The sequence below is a fragment of the Apiospora kogelbergensis genome (assembly GCF_038363985.1).
Source record: "Apiospora kogelbergensis strain CBS 113332 chromosome Unknown utg000016l_segment0_segment0, whole genome shotgun sequence".
In the NCBI taxonomy this organism is placed as follows: domain Eukaryota; kingdom Fungi; phylum Ascomycota; class Sordariomycetes; order Amphisphaeriales; family Apiosporaceae; genus Apiospora; species Apiospora kogelbergensis.
In genome coordinates, this window is record NW_027117433.1 from 197386 (window position 1) to 216315 (window position 18930).

At 52.1% G+C, this 18930-nt stretch overlaps 4 protein-coding genes across 4 annotated transcripts; all 4 read right to left on the reverse strand.

The window, feature by feature from the left end:
• Positions 1 to 274: 274 nt before the first annotated feature.
• Positions 275 to 4144, reverse strand: PG998_014906 (uncharacterized protein; the record flags this gene model as incomplete). Its single annotated transcript, XM_066881722.1, has 5 exons — positions 275 to 1654; positions 1762 to 1816; positions 1900 to 2742; positions 2855 to 4046; positions 4102 to 4144. 5 exons carry the CDS (start codon positions 4142 to 4144, stop codon positions 275 to 277), a joined length of 3513 nt encoding a protein of 1170 aa, XP_066723267.1.
• A 1279-nt stretch (positions 4145 to 5423) lies between these two features.
• Positions 5424 to 5811, reverse strand: PG998_014907 (uncharacterized protein; the record flags this gene model as incomplete). Its single annotated transcript, XM_066881723.1, has 2 exons — positions 5424 to 5530; positions 5598 to 5811. The coding sequence occupies 2 exons, from the start codon at positions 5809 to 5811 to the stop codon at positions 5424 to 5426; spliced, it is 321 nt and encodes a 106-aa protein (XP_066723268.1).
• Positions 5812 to 7063: 1252 nt separating this feature from the next.
• On the reverse strand, positions 7064 to 7855 carry PG998_014908 (uncharacterized protein; the record flags this gene model as incomplete). Its single annotated transcript, XM_066881724.1, has 1 exon — positions 7064 to 7855. The coding sequence occupies one exon, from the start codon at positions 7853 to 7855 to the stop codon at positions 7064 to 7066; it is 792 nt and encodes a 263-aa protein (XP_066723269.1).
• Positions 7856 to 8517: 662 nt separating this feature from the next.
• Positions 8518 to 18840, reverse strand: PG998_014909 (glucan -beta-glucosidase protein; the record flags this gene model as incomplete). The annotated part of the gene is made up of 32 exons (XM_066881725.1): positions 8518 to 9932; positions 9994 to 10328; positions 10373 to 10380; positions 10924 to 11313; positions 11400 to 11573; positions 11744 to 11860; positions 11920 to 11930; positions 12036 to 12088; positions 12147 to 12230; positions 12300 to 12373; positions 12429 to 12572; positions 12741 to 13788; positions 13836 to 13931; positions 13988 to 14034; positions 14093 to 14330; positions 14383 to 14433; positions 14481 to 14628; positions 14681 to 14857; positions 14916 to 15035; positions 15101 to 15174; positions 15233 to 15959; positions 16026 to 16163; positions 16219 to 16306; positions 16371 to 16408; positions 16501 to 16557; positions 16607 to 16712; positions 16802 to 16949; positions 17082 to 17158; positions 17216 to 17392; positions 17446 to 17666; positions 17726 to 17786; positions 18475 to 18840. 32 exons carry the CDS (start codon positions 18838 to 18840, stop codon positions 8518 to 8520), a joined length of 7008 nt encoding a protein of 2335 aa, XP_066723270.1.
• Between the last annotated feature and the right edge of the window lie 90 nt (positions 18841 to 18930).

Here is an 18930-nt window from a genome sequence, read left to right on the forward strand (position 1 = left end):
AGCAGTGGCGGCGCATGTCGCTATCGTAAGCCCGTGAGGGGGAGAGCAATCATTATAAGTAGCGTGGCTGCTGACAGGGACGTGTAACAGCACGATTATTACTACCTGATACGGAAGTAGGCCCAGCCCGGGAGGTGCAAACTCGACCTCTCGACTACAAGCGAACCCGTGAAAAAAATGAGAAACGCGTCTACTGGGTCTCCTGAGCCATATGAACTGCATTAAAGTGGCAAGTCAAGAGACCTACCGCTTGATCTCTCACCTATAGCCAGATTCAACCCACGACCTTCGCAAGCTTCGTGAACTCTCCATCATCTTTCAGCCGCTGCAGATCCTCCTCGCTCAAGCACACCGCGACCCCAACCTCGCCGTCGGGCCGTTTCGGCAGCAAATAGACGAGTCCCTGGAACCCGTCAAAGCGCGGGCGGCGCACCGCCTCGGGCAACCCGAGCCCGAGCCCGAAGTCGAGGCCGTACGAGCCCTGCCCGGCCCACGAGTTGATCATGACGTCGCGCCCGCCGGCCATGTCGAAGGCGCCGCCCAGGAGGCTCACCGCGGACTTGTCCGACGTGCGGGCCACGAGCGTTGCCAGGGCCCGCGCGTCGTGCGCCAGCGTCGACGTGCCCGGTGCGAGGGCGGCGCGCAGGTCGGCTGCGATGGCGCCTAGCGGGCTGTCGACTAGCTCCTGCGCCGTGAACCGGTCGTGGTACGTCATGCACTGCGCGAAGCCCGGGTGCGTGGCGGAAATGCCGACGTGCTTGCGGATGTCGGTCGAGCGGGCGAGCAGCGCTGGGGAATCCTCGGGCAGTCGCGGTAGCCGGGCGCGCATGATGGATTGCCAGACGAACGCAGTAAGGGCATCATCCGTGGAGATGAACTGCGTCGTAGCTGGCAAGGCCTGCTCGGCAGTCTGTTTGAGCGTACGCAGGGAGTCAAGGGGAAAGCTGAAATGACACCAGACTCCTGCTGCTCTTGGCTTTGCATCGGAAGCCGACAGTGGTTTCGCCATGTTATACCTCAGTTCTGGACCAGTAGTGAGGTTGTTCTCGTCAAGTAAAGGGATCGCATCTGCTGGATCGCGATTTCCTGACCTTAACTCATCGGCTGTGAACGCCTCGCCGCGACAGGCCTTGGATAATAGGTGCATTACCTGTCCCTGTCCAACGCCGTCCATGCATTGATGCTGGCCCAGAAAGGTGAGAATCAGGCCATCTTCGATAATTGTCACCTGAAGCTGGAATACTTCTGCTGTAGTCTCGCCCGGACATCCAGAGCTAGTTCTCCGCGGCGCGACCATGTCCTCGTCCAGCCTGTCCATAGGGTAGCCTGCCTGCCGTATATCTTCCAATGAGGACATTGTGGACTCTTCTGTCAGATCCCTCACGGTCAGCCGGGGCGTTTTGTCGAGGGGTTTGATTATGAAGACGCCCGTAACGTTCGCTGCGGCGCCTTCGCAGACGACCTGGCCCGCTAGCCATGGGAACGACTCCGTTAGCCTCTCAAGGCCTCTCTGAAGTGTCTTCATAAGCTCCGGTAAGCGGGATTTGTCCGTCATAGGATAGCATAAGCTGATCTGGGTGAATATTGTTACCAGCATCTGGCCGTAGCCATCAAGTATAATGTTAACGGCGTCTCGTGTTCGAGACATCTTGGACTAGAAGGAATGTATAGGCTTCTGTTGGGGTTGAGATTTCTCGGCATCGGCGGTGTCAAAAGTGATGTTGTAGCTGTCCTGGTCAGGGAGGGGTCAGATTGACTCACGCTCGCTAGCCCCCACACGTCGCTGACAGGCCTCACGGCTATTTTATCACCTAGCCTATGAACGAACGTCGACTAATTTGAATTTCAATATATAGATGTTCCATTACCAATGAATTTATTCTCAATGCAGCATCATACTTTCCCCGGTCATCACCGTCCACCACATACGCTGCAAACTTCCTCTGCCCGTCAAGCAGTCCGGGCCCGCCCAGCGCCAGCTCTCCCAACGCGCCCTTCCCGCCCGTCGCATCACCAATCCACCCCGGCAGCCTGTCCAGGGCCCGGATGCGCCGCACGTCGGCGGCCGCGCGAAACTGCACGTCGCCCGCCAACGACGCGCCGATGCGCAGCATAGCGAAAGCATCCAGCTGGTCCGCCCAGCGCGGCGACCTGGCGCTGTAGACGGCCAGCGCCGCGAGCGAGGCCAAGAAGAGGCCCATGAGCACCGAGACGGTGACGATGCCGGTCTGCGACATGGCGGGCACCGCCGTGTCGGCGCCGTGGTCGTACGATACGGACCACGTCTTGGTCTTCGTCGTGTACTGGAGCCAGGCCTCGTTGGCTAGGAAGGCGGCCGACGTGAAGGCGTTGGCGATGCGCCCGCCCTTGTAGCCGTCCTCCGTGTTCCAGTACATGGAGCGCACGTAGGTGGCGAGCTGCCGCTGCTCGTAGTCGTGTGTTTGGACCTGGTTCGTCAGACAGGGGTCCAGCATGTTGTCATTCTGGGGGTAGTCCAGGCGCGAGTGCAGGAGGCCAAGGAAAGGGACTTGGCCCACGCAGGCGCCGTTGTTGGGCCCCCGCCTCGCCTCCTCCCCGGTGCGGTTCGGGTGCGTGAATGCTTTCGGGCGAGTCATCCGCTCCGCAATAAAGGACCCGGAGCCGAAGAGTGCCAGTGTAGTTGTGAGTAGCGGTCCCCGGTTAGGACGCTTTTCCAATGATAGGGATGAGTTAGTAATGACACTGCTATCTTCACGTACCGCTCTACGAGGTACTTCACTATTCGAAGGCCCACTGCTGTAAATTTGGGACCCTTGATCAGCTTGTGTAGGTATACCGGATACTAGTAGAGAAGAGTCGATAGATCTTGACTTACTGAGCCTTTCTGAAAGCCTGATCAGTACATGCACCTCCGCAATGCTCCATCGGGTCCTTATCCAGCAAAGGTCCAGGTTGCTGGCCATTCATGTAGTTTGGTAGCTCGAAATAGCCCGCCGTAGTGTCAACTGAGATTTTGAAGAAGCCGCCCTGCTTCTCTGGTGTCTCGGACATGTGCACTGGGCGGTCAGGAATTAAAGAGATGTTAAGATACAGCTCTTCTGTGAAGTCTTGACGACTGCGTACAGGGCGCCACGGCGATTGAGTAAGATTAGTTGGAATGCAAGCCACGAAGCTCCAGTTGTCCCATCCAGACGTAGTGAAAAGACTGGGATTTCTACCTGCGTATTTCACATAGAAAGCCCCCGGTAAAGTATCACAGTTGTTGGGGAATTCCGATCTGTCGATAATATCCCTGCGCGCTGTGGAGTTGATTCGTAGGCTGTATTGTTGGATGAGGCCTGTGCTATATCCTGAAGGCAGTTCGGCGAGAAAGGGGTCTGGGAGCAGTGACATGTTGCCGAAGGTCATAGTGGGAATCAAACAGTTAAGAGGCAGCGGTGCGAAGTCCGACTTATCGAGGGATTCACTGCATTTGATGGCTTTGCCAGTCCAGAGTCGACCTTGTGGGCTGTGATTCCCTTGGGCGGCCATGGCCGATCGAGCCATAACAGTGATCAAGTTGCTATCTACCGAATTGGTGAACTGATCGAGAATATCTGTCGAAAAGGGAACCGTAGTCGCAAATGTAGGCGTTTTGATCGTCTTGGTGGTCATGAAGAACGATTGGAGAGGCGAAATGATGCCACCTGGAATCATCAGTATTTGACTATCTCGGTAAGAGGGGAGATCAGTACCAAGAATGTTTAATAGGATCGCGATTATGAGCAACTTGCTGCCATACTGCTTGAAACCCCCGAAAACAAGCTTGAGGTACATCACAGGGTCAGTCCAGCCACGATCAGCCAATGTGATGGCCTGCCGCAGTGATAGATTTCTTTGGCTATGCTGCTGTACGAAAGCGACCACAGCCTTAGAGCATACCGCCGAAGCGAGAGGGATAGTGAGAACGGCAACAATTGACTGTATAACTTGAGTCGCTCGAAACCACTTCTCGTTATTTGTATAAAGGGAATGCATAACAGAGTCCCATTGCAAGTGGTAGACATGCGTTCCATCAAAGTTAACTCCTGCGGAGTTGTATAAGTTGAAGATCCTCGTTCGAGACAAGAAGGAACCACAAACCATAGTGTGCCGTCGTTATTGGACGCGAAGTGAGGATGCACATCACGATCCAGGAAAAGAGCGCGGCTGCCATGTAGAGCAAGACCAAAAAAGAATGTATCTTGATTTGGGAAGGAGTACCCAGGGCTGAGCTGGCGAGGCGTCGTGGGGCACCTGGGGTTCATCTTCAGGCTGTAATTGAAAACCTTGCTCATTCTCGCTAGTAACATTTGGTGTCTCCATATCGTTGGGCTGCACTTGAATTTGGCTGTTTCCCGTGTATATGGGAGCATCATCTTTTTGGAGACCTGGCGATATTAGGTGGTCGCGCTCCATTCCGTCGGCAAAGTCTTTTTTCCGTGCAAGTTTAATTAAGAGAAGGATAGGAAACTGGCCCTGCCGGAATGTTTGGGACAACTGATCAGGGCTCGCGTAAAAGGAATCTAGGTGGCGAAGTGCATAAATGTGAGTTCAGCATCTCAGCCGCTCTGCATAACCTATCCCCCCCTATTGGACGCCACAGCTAGTAAGCTCGCTGAAACGGGCATAGCAATGTTTCAGTTGGCACTCCGAATGCCACAAGGCGGAATCCGGGACGATTCACCCATAAAATCCGCCTTGCTCCATCTCGAAAGAGGAGTGCAGCACTTTTTATATGATGCCTGAGTGCTAGAGTAAACTGCGCGAGGCATCAACAGGCCCGCCCTAACACCGCTTGAAAGAAACCTAAGAGAAGCTAGCCAAGTTTTGTAGGATTGAAAGTATATTTGTACATAAATTGATATCGATTGGCCATTACGGCCGTCCAATAAGAATTCGGATTCGCTCATCAAATCTAGTAGACTGTCAGCATAAGGACAGAATGGCCATACGAGAAGTGAGCCTTGGGCTCGCTTGCCAGGCGCCCATGTGTTGAGTTATAATCTGCTAGGCACGTCTAGGGGTCCTCGCGAGTCTGCCACTAATGTACGAATGAGATGCAACATGGTTTGATCACTGAGTCTGTGTGGCAAAGATCAGTAGATTCGACCAAGCACCTGGCAGGTGGTAGCAAAAAGATGAATCGAGACTCGGATTTACATAGCGAACCTGCGACGTCCCTATAATACACCACCTCAGCTAATGAAATTGTGGTGCACAATGTTGGGTCTGGATGCGAGGAGCAAAAGCTATTCCATTTTCTAATATGATAGTCTTCGAGAATTGAAAGTATAGTAAAGAGTGACACATGGCTTACGCCCACCACCACCCACCCCCTTCCCCTCATGACCTTAACCCAACCACGATCCCCCAGATTTGAGAACAGCCTTCCAAAAGGCCGCCAGGAAGTCTTTCCGAATCATCTAGCAGTCGATCTTGACCGACCAGAGGCCTTGCAAGGAGTGGCATTGGTGCGAGCTGAAGGCCGTCTTGGCCTTGCCCTCACAGTTTCCGCCAGCCCATCCCCTCACTGTTACGCAATGATTGCATTAGCAATAGCTCTGAATCGACGATAACGGGGGCATGATCTTTCTTACTCTTGCAGCCGGTTGTGTGGCCAAGAACATCAACCCCGTGGTCGGTCTTGGTTAGGGGCATGCAAACGCCACGGTCGTGGTACCGCACAGGCCCGCCCTTGACGGCGCAGTTAGTCTTGCGGTTCCATTTGACCTTAAAATCCCACGCGCTGGCTGCTGGTGCGAACACGGCGGCTGCGGCGGCGATAAAGGGAACGATGTTGGAGACGAGCATATTGAAATACTTTGAAGGGTTGAAAGTAATAAAAGTTGTTCGAACTATTGTGAAGCTGTATGTGTGTGAGGATGATGGGAAATCGGTCAGACAATGATTGAGACAGCACTCATACTTATACTCACCAGCGAGCAGTTGAGAAAGGTAAAGGTGATGAAGGGTCACTGCCCTGGTAAGCGTCATCTCACCATTCAGTTTGGATTGACTACTTAGACATGGTTCGATTCTCGCGATGATGACAGTCTCATGAGGTCCAGACCGACGAATGCCGGAGGGCACCAAGCGAATCCTCTTGGCCATAAAATACACTGCATTGAACGGGGGCTGATAAAGACTGTGTATGAAGTAATCTGATTTGCATAGAAAATTGGCTGGTCTTGGTTTTGGACATGGCATTGCCATTCGCGGCTGATCATGTCAGGTTGCGGTGAGGGCGCAGCCGCATAGCCGTATTGGCGAGAGTGATTTGTGAACCTATGAGTATGTCTGCCGGCATAGCTTACTTTTTGCAGCATTATATTGGCAGGGATATAAATATAGGTCCTAAAAAAACGCAAACTGTTATCATTACAAACTTATGACTGCGAATTCGCTTAATTACCTTCTGATGTACGAGCGCGCACCGATTCTAGCAGCTATAAGCCATATACAGGCTTATTGTGCTCAGCCAAGACGAGATCACGTGTATGAAGAAAAGCTGAACGCACTGCGGATGGCGTGGTTCGCTTCCAGCCGAGCACAAGACCTTGGCTACCTTGGCTCTGGCTCTTAGCAATATGTGTGCAACAATATATTGGCTATGTAAAAATCAGCAAATACAGTAAGCTGACAGTGGTCAAAAACGCGCTGGGCAAAGTAATTTCAACTAATTATCCCCAATCTGGTATTCCTTCCATCTGAAGAGATTATGCCACAGATTTGACTATTGATCAAGCTGTTGAATGATTTAACGACTCAACATCAAATCGGAAAAATGCAGAACAAAGGTTGATCAGCCTATGTGGCTGTCTTCCAGATTATAATAGAGTAGAGCCAATAGATCCAGGTGCCCGGCAATGCTTCATGGGTCTTTTATCCGGTAAAGGTGAAGGCGGTAAGTCCAAGGACGTCACATTGGTCTCGGAGGCATACGTAGAAGTGTTGATGCACCGTGATGACAAGTTATATCAGGTATTCACGCAAATACTAATGATAGGCATGACTGAATGGCACATGTGCGATTCGTGCTTTGGCTGTTAAGCAAGCTAACCCCCTACTTGATGTCTTCTTCTTGTCGCTTCAATCTGCTCCGGTACATGAGGTTCGTATCATGGACACTTTCCGCGCTGTCATTGAGGATAATAACCAGATAGAAAATTTTGAGGGAGTAGATCAAAGACTTGGTGACAGTCAACATCCGGAACCCAGCCGTATGTTCGGCCACTAGAACCATCACATCGATTGCGAAGACGAATGAGAGATACTGGATCAAGTTGCGGTTCTCGTCTCGAACCCACTGATCCGCATCCTCACTCGCGAGCTTCCAGCTCTGATATAGCCCGTGCGCGAAAACCCCCATGATGAGAGCCTCCTGTCCGACCAGTGCCGTCACCTGGGTGATCTCGTGGACTTGGAATGTGTCTTCAGGCATCGAACCCGCTGTAGCCAGGTTCCAAGATGCGGGGAGCTGCACGAGGAGCAACGAGGCCAAGATGCTAGCCGCGGTCGCGTACGTTCTCCGAGGCGAGATACTGGTGATTGCAAGATGGACCCTGCTATGGAGCAACAGCGAATTACCGGTGCCCATGATAATCCATGCCACTCCCATAATAAGGGACAAGACCTCGGTCGATACGAGAGCGAAGGATTGCAGCAGCGAGGACAAAGAGTAACTCCATACCCCAAGGCTGGCTGCCATGGAGCTCCAAAAATAGAGGCCACGGCAAGGCTTGATATCGCTGCAGGCGTATTGGCAAGTCTTGACAGACATGAAGCTGGTGATGAGGAAGCACCAGGCAGCCATCAATTGCTCTGAGGTGAGACCCGCATCAAGTAAAGTTGGCATCGTGGGAGACACTGCTTTGGCGGCTGCACTCGCTGTTGGCAATTCAAATTGGTGTAATCAGTGGGAGGATCGTATTGTTCAGGGGCAGGAGATGAATATGGTTGGCCTGAGAATGAGTCAGGTGCAGGACGCGAGAGGAAGACGCAGCGAAAGCGGCGAGGCAAGTCAGTTGGCGGAAATTTCCGCGACGGGGTGTGTTCCGAAAAAGGTTAAGCCCCTCATCTTTTCGGCCCCCTATTTTCCATCTTGGTATGATAGTGTGGCTTAGCGCACTTCGCTGCCTGAATAACTGTTTTGTCTATTAATACATTGCGGATATGGCTAGTTCAACCGAATGGACATGGACTATCATTGATAAAGGATGGTCATTGGGAGGTCGTCAAAATAAGGGTGTGCACTAAAACCGCATCCCCGTTCGTCCGAACCCACGAAAGCTAAATCCGACCCACAGTCAGATACTCTAATATCACATTGGCACAGAGAACATTCAGCACCAATAGGGAAGCAAGAGATCTAGTTCATCAATCTTGAATTGTAGCTACCTATCGAATGGGTGCCACCCGATGAATCTCGAAGCTCTTTCCCATCCATAAACCAGAGTTGTGTTCAACTCGCGATATCCCCATGCTCAAGTCCGCATATCTATCTCACCAAACTCTCCACTAGAATTGGCACACCAGTTCCTGAGCAACCCTCTCGGTTCCGCAGTCATGGACATTAGTGTGGTTAGCCCGGAAACAGTTGGCAGTAGACCACTTGCTACACGTGAGAGCCCCAACCTTGGCACCAGCAGCAACACTGGCGTAGCTCGACACGCCGGCAAGATAGCTGCACGTGTCTCCGAAGACGGTGAGGTTGGAGTACCAGGTCAGCAGTCCAGCGTCTGGCTTGGTGTCATTGCCGAGCAGGGCGGAGGCGGCGGACCATACGGGCGACTCTTTGCAGACGCTCCCAGCCGTCATTCTCCCGTTGTATCCCGCAATGCGCATTGACAGGCCATTGGTGTCGTTGGTGTGGTGCGACCACAAGCCGTAGACTGCGGTAGACGAGTTGCCAAGGCCGGCCAGCCTGTCGCTCAGCTGGCGCGATATGGCCGCCTTCTTGTTGCCACCGCCGCCGCCGGTCCAGGACCATTGGCATGATTGTGTGTTGCAGCACGTGGGCGAGTCGGGGGTACAATCAGTATCCGAGCAGAAGCAGAGCGGACAGGTGGCGGTGGAGCAACAGGAAGGCGACTGGTCGTCGCAGCCATCCTCGTTGCAGTTGCAAGGGTAACCATTGTCGAGCTTGCACTGGTCGTCGCAGTCGGTCGTGGCCGCAGGGCCGGCGGACGTGGTCCCAGTGGGTGTATCCGTGCCAGTGTCAGATGGGGCCGTGCTGGTCGAGGATTGCACGGCGATCGATGTCCAGCTGCTGAGAGCGGCGGGCGCGGGCGGCTCGGTGCTCCAGCTGACGCTCACAGTGCTCGACGAGACGGGCTGGCCGTTGTTCGGGTCCTGGGGGTCTTGGTGGTCGGGCGGCGTCCCCGACGGGCTGGGCGCGCAGTAGTACCCGCTGCACAGCGTGCCGCCGCAGGCCCCGGCCGCGGAGCAGGTTGGCTGCGCCACCGTGGCCGACGAGAAGGTGAGGGACTGCTCGTCGGGCATCACGGGCGGCCGCTCGCACGAGCTCCCGCGCGAACTCCCTAAAGATATCGACTCGTCGGCTGGGACGGAACAGTCCTCAGGGTCGACGCTTTGACCATCGTCGTCAGGCATTTCGTCCATATTCGGGTCGAGGCCTGCGCAAACTTGTTCGTAGTCCCACACGCCTCGGGTGTCCCAATCCTTCAAGCAGCTCATGGTCTGCACCTCTTGGGCGGAATAATTGAACCACTGAACCTGGCCGTTCCAGATAACGGGGCGTTTATCGATTTCAGCTATCTGTCTCTTGCGAAGCGTCGGATAATCAATGATGTCGTAGCGATGATGAAAGTAGGTTACCAGCTTCTTGACATTTGCGGGTTTCTTCAGCGCCTCATGAAACGGACCCGGTAAGGAGCGCCAGTATGCAACGACGCCTGCAACATTCGGTGCAGCTAGAAGCAAACTATCAGCTTTGATTTAACTTCACGGTTAGTAATAAAATGTATTTCTTACCGAATGAGGTTCCGTTCCGAAAATGATACCAACTGGGCTCTCTGTTGTGATTAGCTGGGTCACTAGGGTTGTGGACTCTCTGGGCAGGCGCGAATGTCGTCATCCACGGCGATTCTTGGCCCCATTCGGTAGTGGTACCGTTCTCAGTTGTTGCGCCAACAACGATCATGTTCTTCAAGTACCCGAGCCGTCTGTTTGGGGCGGCAAACCGTGCGGGCCACGCGTTAATAGGCCTGCCTTCTTCGATCGCGAAGTTGCCTGACGCAGCCACCATGACAATACCCTTTCTATCTAGTTTTCGCAATATGAAAACTGATGAGAACGAAGTGTCAAACCTGATCAGTAGTCGTCGAACGAACTTAATCCCTCTTTCACTTACGTAATGCGCTGATTAGGTTAGCATTTGCTAAGTGTGTTTTTACTATTCAGAACTTGGTTAGTGCCTGTATGAACCTTTGCTGAGATCATTCGACGTGGTTGAAGGGGTTGAAAACTTACCCACCCAGCTGAAGTTAATGACGGCTTTATCTACCACGCTCTTGCCATTGTTTATATCGTAATATACCTGGTACAGCTGTGAAAGGAACTTAATTGGGCCGGGATAATTGGTGGGATACCTATTGTAGACTCTACCCGTGGTGTAGACGACCCTACACCTGGGGCAGGTACCCAAGCTCTTTCCGTTTATATGCGCCATTACTCCGGCTCCGTGTGTGTATTCGCTTGCGTTAGCGCCCCCTAAGCGAGGCGGCTCGTTGCTGAAGAGCGTATCATCTTGAAGCCTCACGACCTCTTTGCCCCTGAATTCCTGTAATATGAAAGGGGATGGTTAGCTAAGAGCCCTCACATATCATGAACTTCCGCCTGGCACCGCCGATAGCAATCCACATCGAAATGGTTGCTGGGAGATTCAGCCAATTCGAAACTTACATTATGGTTAATGAAGGTCCCGTTTTCGGATATCACATAAACCGTCCAGCCTCTTTCATTCTCAGAATCGTAGCCCCCGTCCGGGTCTGAATAGTAGGTATAACCCGTCATTGCATTTGTTTTGTCCCATGCGCATGTATAGCTCAACGCAGAACACATAGGCTGGAAGTAAGGCAGAGATGGTACGGCCACCTCCCACCAGTAGATCCATTGAGGCGTTATTCTGGCACGGGAAACCGCGTTACCAAGCGGCCTGGTAAGGTTGTCAGGCGATTCTAAGCGAACATTGTAGGTGCCGGGGTCGAAATCAGGAAGCAGGCCAGTATCATCAGTCGCACCAGGGAAAGCAACATTCCTCTGCTCGTAATAGTCGACTCCATCGACGTCGGGCTGATGGGGTATATTGTTGTCAGTTATCCTCTACTTAGTATGGACAGTACTGGACGAGTGTGCAGTGAGGCGATGGTTTTACTTACCGAATCCATCAGTTGCAGGTATGTCTCATGATCGAGTGCTGGGACCCAGTAAAAGCCGGTGAGTTCGTTGGCCGCGACTGTATGATACTTGCTGGTGTAGTTGGTCAAGATATCTGGGATCTCACCAACGTCTTCAGGGTCTTTTGGATAGACGATTGCGTCGTTGAGGCATACCTAATCCACACTTGTTAGTAAAGTCGCCCATATATTGCCCGTCGAATGAGTACACAGAGCTAGACAAAGTGCTTTGGGGACTAAATACATTCTGTGACCAAATGTTAGCATAGGGAGTCTTCGCAAGAGCAGCGGTCGAGCACCAGAGTAGCATATTCCCGAGAACTTACGAGCATATTACCGCTTGCCGTAGGCTGACAGGCACTGCTCGAGCTTGACGTCGAAGAACTTGTCGTGGAAGTGGGAGTTGCCGTGGTCGTGATGGCCGTCTCCATGGTGGTTTCCAACTATAAGAAGAACGGATATTAGCGCTGAACAATAAAGTGATGGACGCCACTTTACATACCGGCTCGCACCCTGTTATTGTTTCACAGGACCCCGTTATGGTAGACCGGCTGGTCTTGCTGGACTCGACATGGACAGAAGTCGTGATGGAGCAAATGTCAGCGGTCCGGGTCATACAACTCGTGGAATACTCCTCCGAGTTGTAGGTCATTTTGTTGTCCCATCCAATGCTATTGCTTCTTGTCAGCCTATAATTAGTCCACGAGGAAGATGGGTTCTGCGCCTTACGTAATCTTGGGCCAATCCGGCAGGTTTCCTGAAATCTTGAATTGTATATTTGGTAGATTGAGGATGCCACCCGGAGGAGGTCCACTGTATCCCAGAGAGAGGAACTGTCAGTAAGTGCAATTTTCCTTAGCATTAGTCCAGACGCTCACTCACGGGGGGTAGACTCCTGGGGGGAAATTGATATGCCACCCCCAGAGTTTCGGGAAAGTAATACCAGAGGGGCACCACTAAAAGTAATAAGTTAGCAGAACGCCCAAGCACCGTCTTTATTTACGGACATACCTTAAACAATAGAAAGTCAATGCAATGAATTTTCGGACCGTCATCATACCCTTCCGTTTCGGGGTCGTCCTTATTGTAAATGGGATAAATCTCTCCTGCAGGCCACGTCTGCCAGACAGGCAGGGGATCTGTCCGAGTGGGCGTCTATACCAAGGAAACGTTAGCTCTCCATTTTGAAATGTTGGCCACGGTGATAAGGGGAGATGTGTATCGAAAGGGGGATACTATAGCTAAAGATACTCACTGGCGGCGGCGGAGCGGGCGAAAATCCGGGATTATCACCATCAGCTATGCCTCCCCAGTTAAACCAACCTCCCCCAGTGTCAGGGTCGTGGGCTCGGTGAGAGTGATCGTCGTTGGGCTTGCTAATCCACCATCTGCAAACGTTATTGTCCTCGACTGGGTCCCGTTCTCTCCGTTCAGGGTTACGGCAATAGCCCAGGGGAACTCATCTCCAGGTGGGTACACAGTTACGGTCGTTGCCTGGTAAGGTTCCGTCAGCGTGACTGTTGTCGCCGGAGCCCACCACATAAACCCGCTTTTACCGAAAGGCACGACCGTGGACTGCGACGAGCCATCGGGAGCGGGAGCACCGCCTATAGTCAGGGTCGCCGGTGGTGGTCCTCCTCCTGCGCCCCACATGCTTAGAGTCGTCGACGGCAAACCCAGGAACCCCGGTGGCAATGTTACCGTCGTTGACTCTGTGGAGGACGTCGTCATTTTAGGCTGTAAGAACCAAGGCAATACGAACGTCTGGGGTGTTGCCCCTGGCTCGACGCCTCCAATGGTCACCGTAGGGGCTGAGGGCCCTCCACCATATCCCTCTAGCGAGAAGGTCGTGGCTGGCGCGCCACCCGCACCGCCTCCGAATGATACGGTAACGGGCGGCAGGTCCAAAGGGTCAAAGGAATGAGTCGTCTTCGGAGCCGGAGGAGGTAGCGTCAGAAAATTCCAAAAAGTGTTGAAAGTACAATCGATATCATAGAACCCCGAGAATGGCCCCAGAAAGGTAAGAGGTACGAAAACCGGGCACAGATACCCGAATGAGAAGGTCGTGTGCAGCCTGGGGTCTAGAGTCACTGTTGTTTTCGGCGAATCGAAGGCCAGCTCTGTAGTCGGAGGACATGCGACTGTTGTGATGGAGATGGGTTCCGACGGCAAGGTAAAGGTGGTAGCCGTGGGCCCGGGAATCGAAAGGCTCGTGCGGAATGGCATAAAGAATGTGTCGCTTGTAGAGATGTCGGGTGCTCCATGCGGCGGCCTAGGCGGCCCGGGGATACTAAAGGGGTCCTTCGGCATGGGCCAGCCAAGACCATCGGGTGGACCTTGGCTTATCTTAGGCCACGGTGGCAGGGTCAGACTGCGAGTGGTCGTGCCACCCTTTCCATCAGGCAATGGGACGCCGACTGGGGGAGTTCAACACTGGGCTCTGCTACGAAGCCACCACCTGTCGCTGTCGAGGTGATGTTAAGGTTGTAATATGGCATCCCGCCAATTGTAAATCTGTGGATATCTGTCAGAATTGATGTATAAGTCAAATGGGGCTCGAAAGAACTTACGGTGGGATGTCAATAGTGACAACAGTCGTAGTAATGATGAAGGTCGTCTTTGAAACATCAGTCAGCCAACAATTGAATATCAATTGTACGCAGGGGTAGACTTACTATGACCTGTCCACCGGCAATCGTCGTTGTCCCGGGGCTTCCATACTCCAGGCTTGTCGTATAATTGCCTGGCTCAATGGTAGATGACGACGATAACGGGCTAGTAGGTAGCACCAAGATGCAGGGTGGCGAGCATGAGACACTCGGAGTTTTCCAGATCTCAGGCCCTACATAGACAATATCCGCATTCTCGGTGCCATTGAGGGGCAGCCAAATGCTGACTTCTGTCGTCGTGCCTCTGTATGCACGTTAGTTAGCTGGACTTGTGATAAGATTCCAGTACCATTTACCTTTGATTTGTGTCGTTCTGGAAGATAGACGTGCCACTGCAAAGGCGATGACTGTCAGTATTCTGCTTCAATGCGATGATGATGGGCGAGAAGCTTACTTGATCCCGGAGGCAATCTTCGTGACTCCTTGGGTGTAAAGATTAAAGACGGCCACATTGTTCGACCCTTGGACTTCCAGAATACGTTCCTGGCAGTTGTATGTGCCAGTACAGTTTTGTTTATATTCGTTGAAGAACGAGTACAGCCCTGATTATAGTTAGTTGATGCGTCCCGTACGATATTAGAATGGTTGACATACCAGCACCGTGAACAGTGACGTTCGTGGAGTCGATGACTCGCATGCCCCACGACACTCTGCAGAGATCTGATGTACAGTCATCGAAACTCGGGTCGCCAGCGAAACTCTTTGCCTGAGCAAAGGGCTGGGGCGCGACAGGTCCAGGCTGGAAATAAGGTGATTCGGTTTGGAGATGCCCTATATAAATCTGGAGATGAGGATTCGTCAGCATGGATGGAACATGTAAATCAATTACCTGCAATTGATTCGCTCAATGGACCTACGTTCTTCGCGTTGTAGAACTGGTAGTTATATAGCACAGAATGTTCGGAGCTGGAGCCGTAGAACCATGAAGGACCCTCAGACTCAACTAGTACTGTGATTCAGGATAATTGTCAGCAAGTGATTCCTAAGCGGCTTAGTGACGGGTATTAAGCATACTTCCGCGTGCACCATACACGCTGACTTGTTTGGCAGCTACGTCATCTGGATCACCACCACTAAAGTCGTTGTCGCTGGAGCTAAGGTTAGTATAATGTTTGACGACAGCAGCTTGACAAGCAGGAGGCTTACTGGTCAGCAACCCATGCCCAAACGTTTTCAAAGTAGCCAGATGCTTGCTGAGTAACATGGAGCATCATAGAAGCAGCAAAACAATTTGGGTGGATAGTTGCGTTACTGGGACAGTCTGCGACGCTCAGACTGGTTCCAGCGGCGCCGCCCACACGGAAATGGGAATCCCACATGGCGGCAGAGCCCTGAGAGGCGGCGGCGACATTCCACTCCATGAGGATAGCTCCAGCAGTGGACCCAGCCACAGTGAACAGCATTTCGACGATCTCGACGTTGCCAACCTCGCCCTTCTGACCCACTTGGACCATGACCTTGGGATTGTGCATATCAGCAAAGTAGAACCCAGCGCCTCGGATCTGAGACCAGCTGGACCCCTGGATACGACATCCGGTAGGGACGAGGACAGTGCTTCCAACCTGGTATATGCCGGCCGGGAAATATGCAATCATGTTGGCTTCCGTTGCATTCTGTAGGAAAGCGTTGATGATACCGGCCTGATCCCCGGTGCCATCATTGGCAATGCCCGAGAGGGTGGCGACGAGAAATGCAAGTGGCTGTAGGTCTTCATACTGGGGTCGTGACCTGGAATAGAGCTTTCCATCGGCATCAAGCAGGCCTGCCCCCTTGGGAGGAGCATGTGCCTCGCTGCCTGAAGTAGAAGAACCCTCAGAGCCACTATAGCGTTTGCCAGCTGCCCAAAGGTGGATAAGGTAAGGCGAAGTCCCAACTGTGACCAAACAACTCATCAGCTTCATGATTGATGAAACAAAGGGATGGGGTGGTTGATACGTACCATTCAGCAAAGTTTGTCCGCCGTCTACTTGAACCACATTGCCAACATTGTTGACCTGAAGATTGTCCAAAACAATGTTGGGTGATTCGTCAAGCCCGTTGGTCAGGATAGCGGTAGGGACATCAGAGATGCTGCAATCTGCACCAAGAAGTCAGCGGCCTGTCAAAATATGCAGAGAAACTCGGAAACCCACCAATAAGGGATACAGAGCCAATGCCTTGGCGTCCGTCACCACCTTTACCGCTGATGTTGAAGCCAATGGCGCCACCATGGACCTCGACCTAGAGAATGCAAGTCAGTTTAATGCCTCAGACCTTTAGGTGGTGTGCAAGAGAAGGGACTTACGCCGTGCCAGTTGAACCCCCAATCCCAGACCATCTGGACTGAAGTCAGACAGTTGTAGAACTTGATGTTCCTTGCGGTGTACTGCTGAGAGCCAGCTCGCCAGCCGATGGCGCCTCCAATGAACACCTACCACTGTCAGTATGCGCATGGTACTTGGAAGAGCCGACAGGTGGTATACATACGAGATCTAAGAAAGGTTAGCAACTGTAGATGATACTTGGGATAATTTAACTGACCTGAAACAAAACCACCGCTTCCGTTTTCCATGAAAATGCCTGTGTGAGTCGTCGAATTCACATCCGTGGCGTTGGGCATATTGAAAACGAAATTTTCAAGAGACGTCTGGGAGAGGTCAGTATCTATGGTTATCTTCCCAGCGGCCCACTCGAGCTTCGCAGCGTGAGGTAAACGTAGAAAAGGGCTCCACTTACAGCCTGGGCAGCTTGCCAATGGATGCCAGTCGGGACGTAAGCTTGATCATTGTCGGCTGTGGATAGTGGCATATCGGTCATATCGAAAACGAAATTTCTGATGTGGCGGAAGTACTGGTTCTGGTTAATATACCATTGCTTGCCAGTGCTGTTTAGAACAGTTAGTAATTTATTTGGAAGGTGATATGATAGACCAATAAATGGTCGTGACTCACCCCGGGATGTAAGGATCGGTGTCAATCATTGCCATGCCCTTGAATGTATCACATCCTTTGATAACCGGGGGTTGTTGGGGTCACCAATGAACTGCGTGTAGTAGAACTGGATAATCGGGGAGCAAATCTTGTATGTGCCGGCCTAAAGATTGAATGTCAGCTGTCCGGTGAGGAGTGATAAGACTTTGGGGGGACGAACTGGAAAGTAGACGATTGCACCCTTCGTTGTGGTGCTGCCACAGTCCTTGCCACATCTTGACCCATCCTGTATGGCTGCATTGATGGACTCGGTGGTGTCGGTGTCTCCGGTATTATCGGCTTTGTAGTCTTCAACTACATTGCGGAAGAACTTGTAGTCAGAGCCGGCAAGAGGTTGCTGTACATGCTATTAGCCAAAATGCAAATTTCGACCGTAGATAGCCAACTCACAGAGCCGAATTGGGCGAGCCCAGCGAGCCAATATGAAGACGAGTCGGACTGGGATGGGTGGCCACGGTTGTCAAGTGTAGATTTGGTCACAATGGATGTGTCGTTCTCGACAGGCTTCAAGCCCGGGCCGTGGCCGCCCCGAGTGATATTGCCGGCATGCAGGTTCTTCATGAAGTTGTCGAAACTACCGGAGTACTGCCAAAAGGCGCCATCTTGGGTTCCTAAAATCGATATCAACTGACCTGTTCCTCCAAGTTCCCTTCAAACGACGAGCTCTTACCTTTACTCGGGGACCAGTTGAAGAAGTCATGTTGGTTATCAACCATGTACGGCATATTGGGCTGTGCATCCGGGGAAGTCCAATGTCAGCTGCATTTGCTATATTCAACGATCTGGGAGGAGGGGAATTGGCTTTGCGTACTTGAGGGCCATAACCGGGAATCGAGGGCCAATGCTGGAGAGAGACGTTATGTCCATGCCATGAGGCAGAGACGAGAGTGTACGGATACACACATAATAGCAGCAAGGCTGCTAGAAGGGCGTCGAACGCCATACTAACCACAAGACAGTAGAAACAAGAAAGTGCTTCTATGTGCTGCGAGAAAGTCGATGTGTGCTATTATGGAAGACCCTTATGATGAAGGGTAGTGTAGACAAGAAGGATGTTGGTGAATTGATGTCTGCGGAGGAGTGGTTGTGGAAAGGAAGGGAAGTTAGAATTCAAGGATGGGAAAGATTCTTAAATTCAACGCTGATGCATTGAATGTAGTTGTTATGCTCGTAAATTTCAGTGCACAATGCAGTAAATTCAGTTCAGTATTACATTCACCCTGTTCAACCTACTTACTTAGATCAGACTATTTGTACCATTCACATCACCGCATCTCTGCTTTTTTCCCACGTTATTCACATTGATTAATTATTACGCAACTTATGTTTGATTGCATAACTCAAATCGTATCATTGCCACTTTAGTTTTGTTCCATATCAATTCATTCAACAAATGATTTGCCCTAAGATCACGCATACATTGTTGGTTGCCATATCGCCCATCAAGTCATCGACATCGTAGGAAGTCTCGTCTTGGAGCCAGCGGCGTTGGCCCTTGCAGTTGCGATGGTAATGGCTCCTATGGGCAGGGAGCTTGGGATACGGTCGCTGGGGAGGGCTGCCGAGCACATTGTCAAGATGCGGGCTGGCGCCGAAGAAGAACATAGAGTGAATGGCGGCACTGTAGTGCTTCTCGCTCAGCTCCCGCCTGCCAACAGGGCGACCACGCTTCTCTTTGTGGTGGAATGAATGGTCATCGCGGGCGAAGAGGGGTTGGCGCTTGGTCTGGATTGACCGGTCCCATGGCTTCTCAGACTTCCAATAGAACTGAGGTCCATAACTCATGTTTCACACCTGTTCTCTATCGTAGTAGATCAAAGCCTCGCTGTATCCTAGCTTCAAAGCCTGTGGATAGATCGTCGAGTTGTAGCCTAA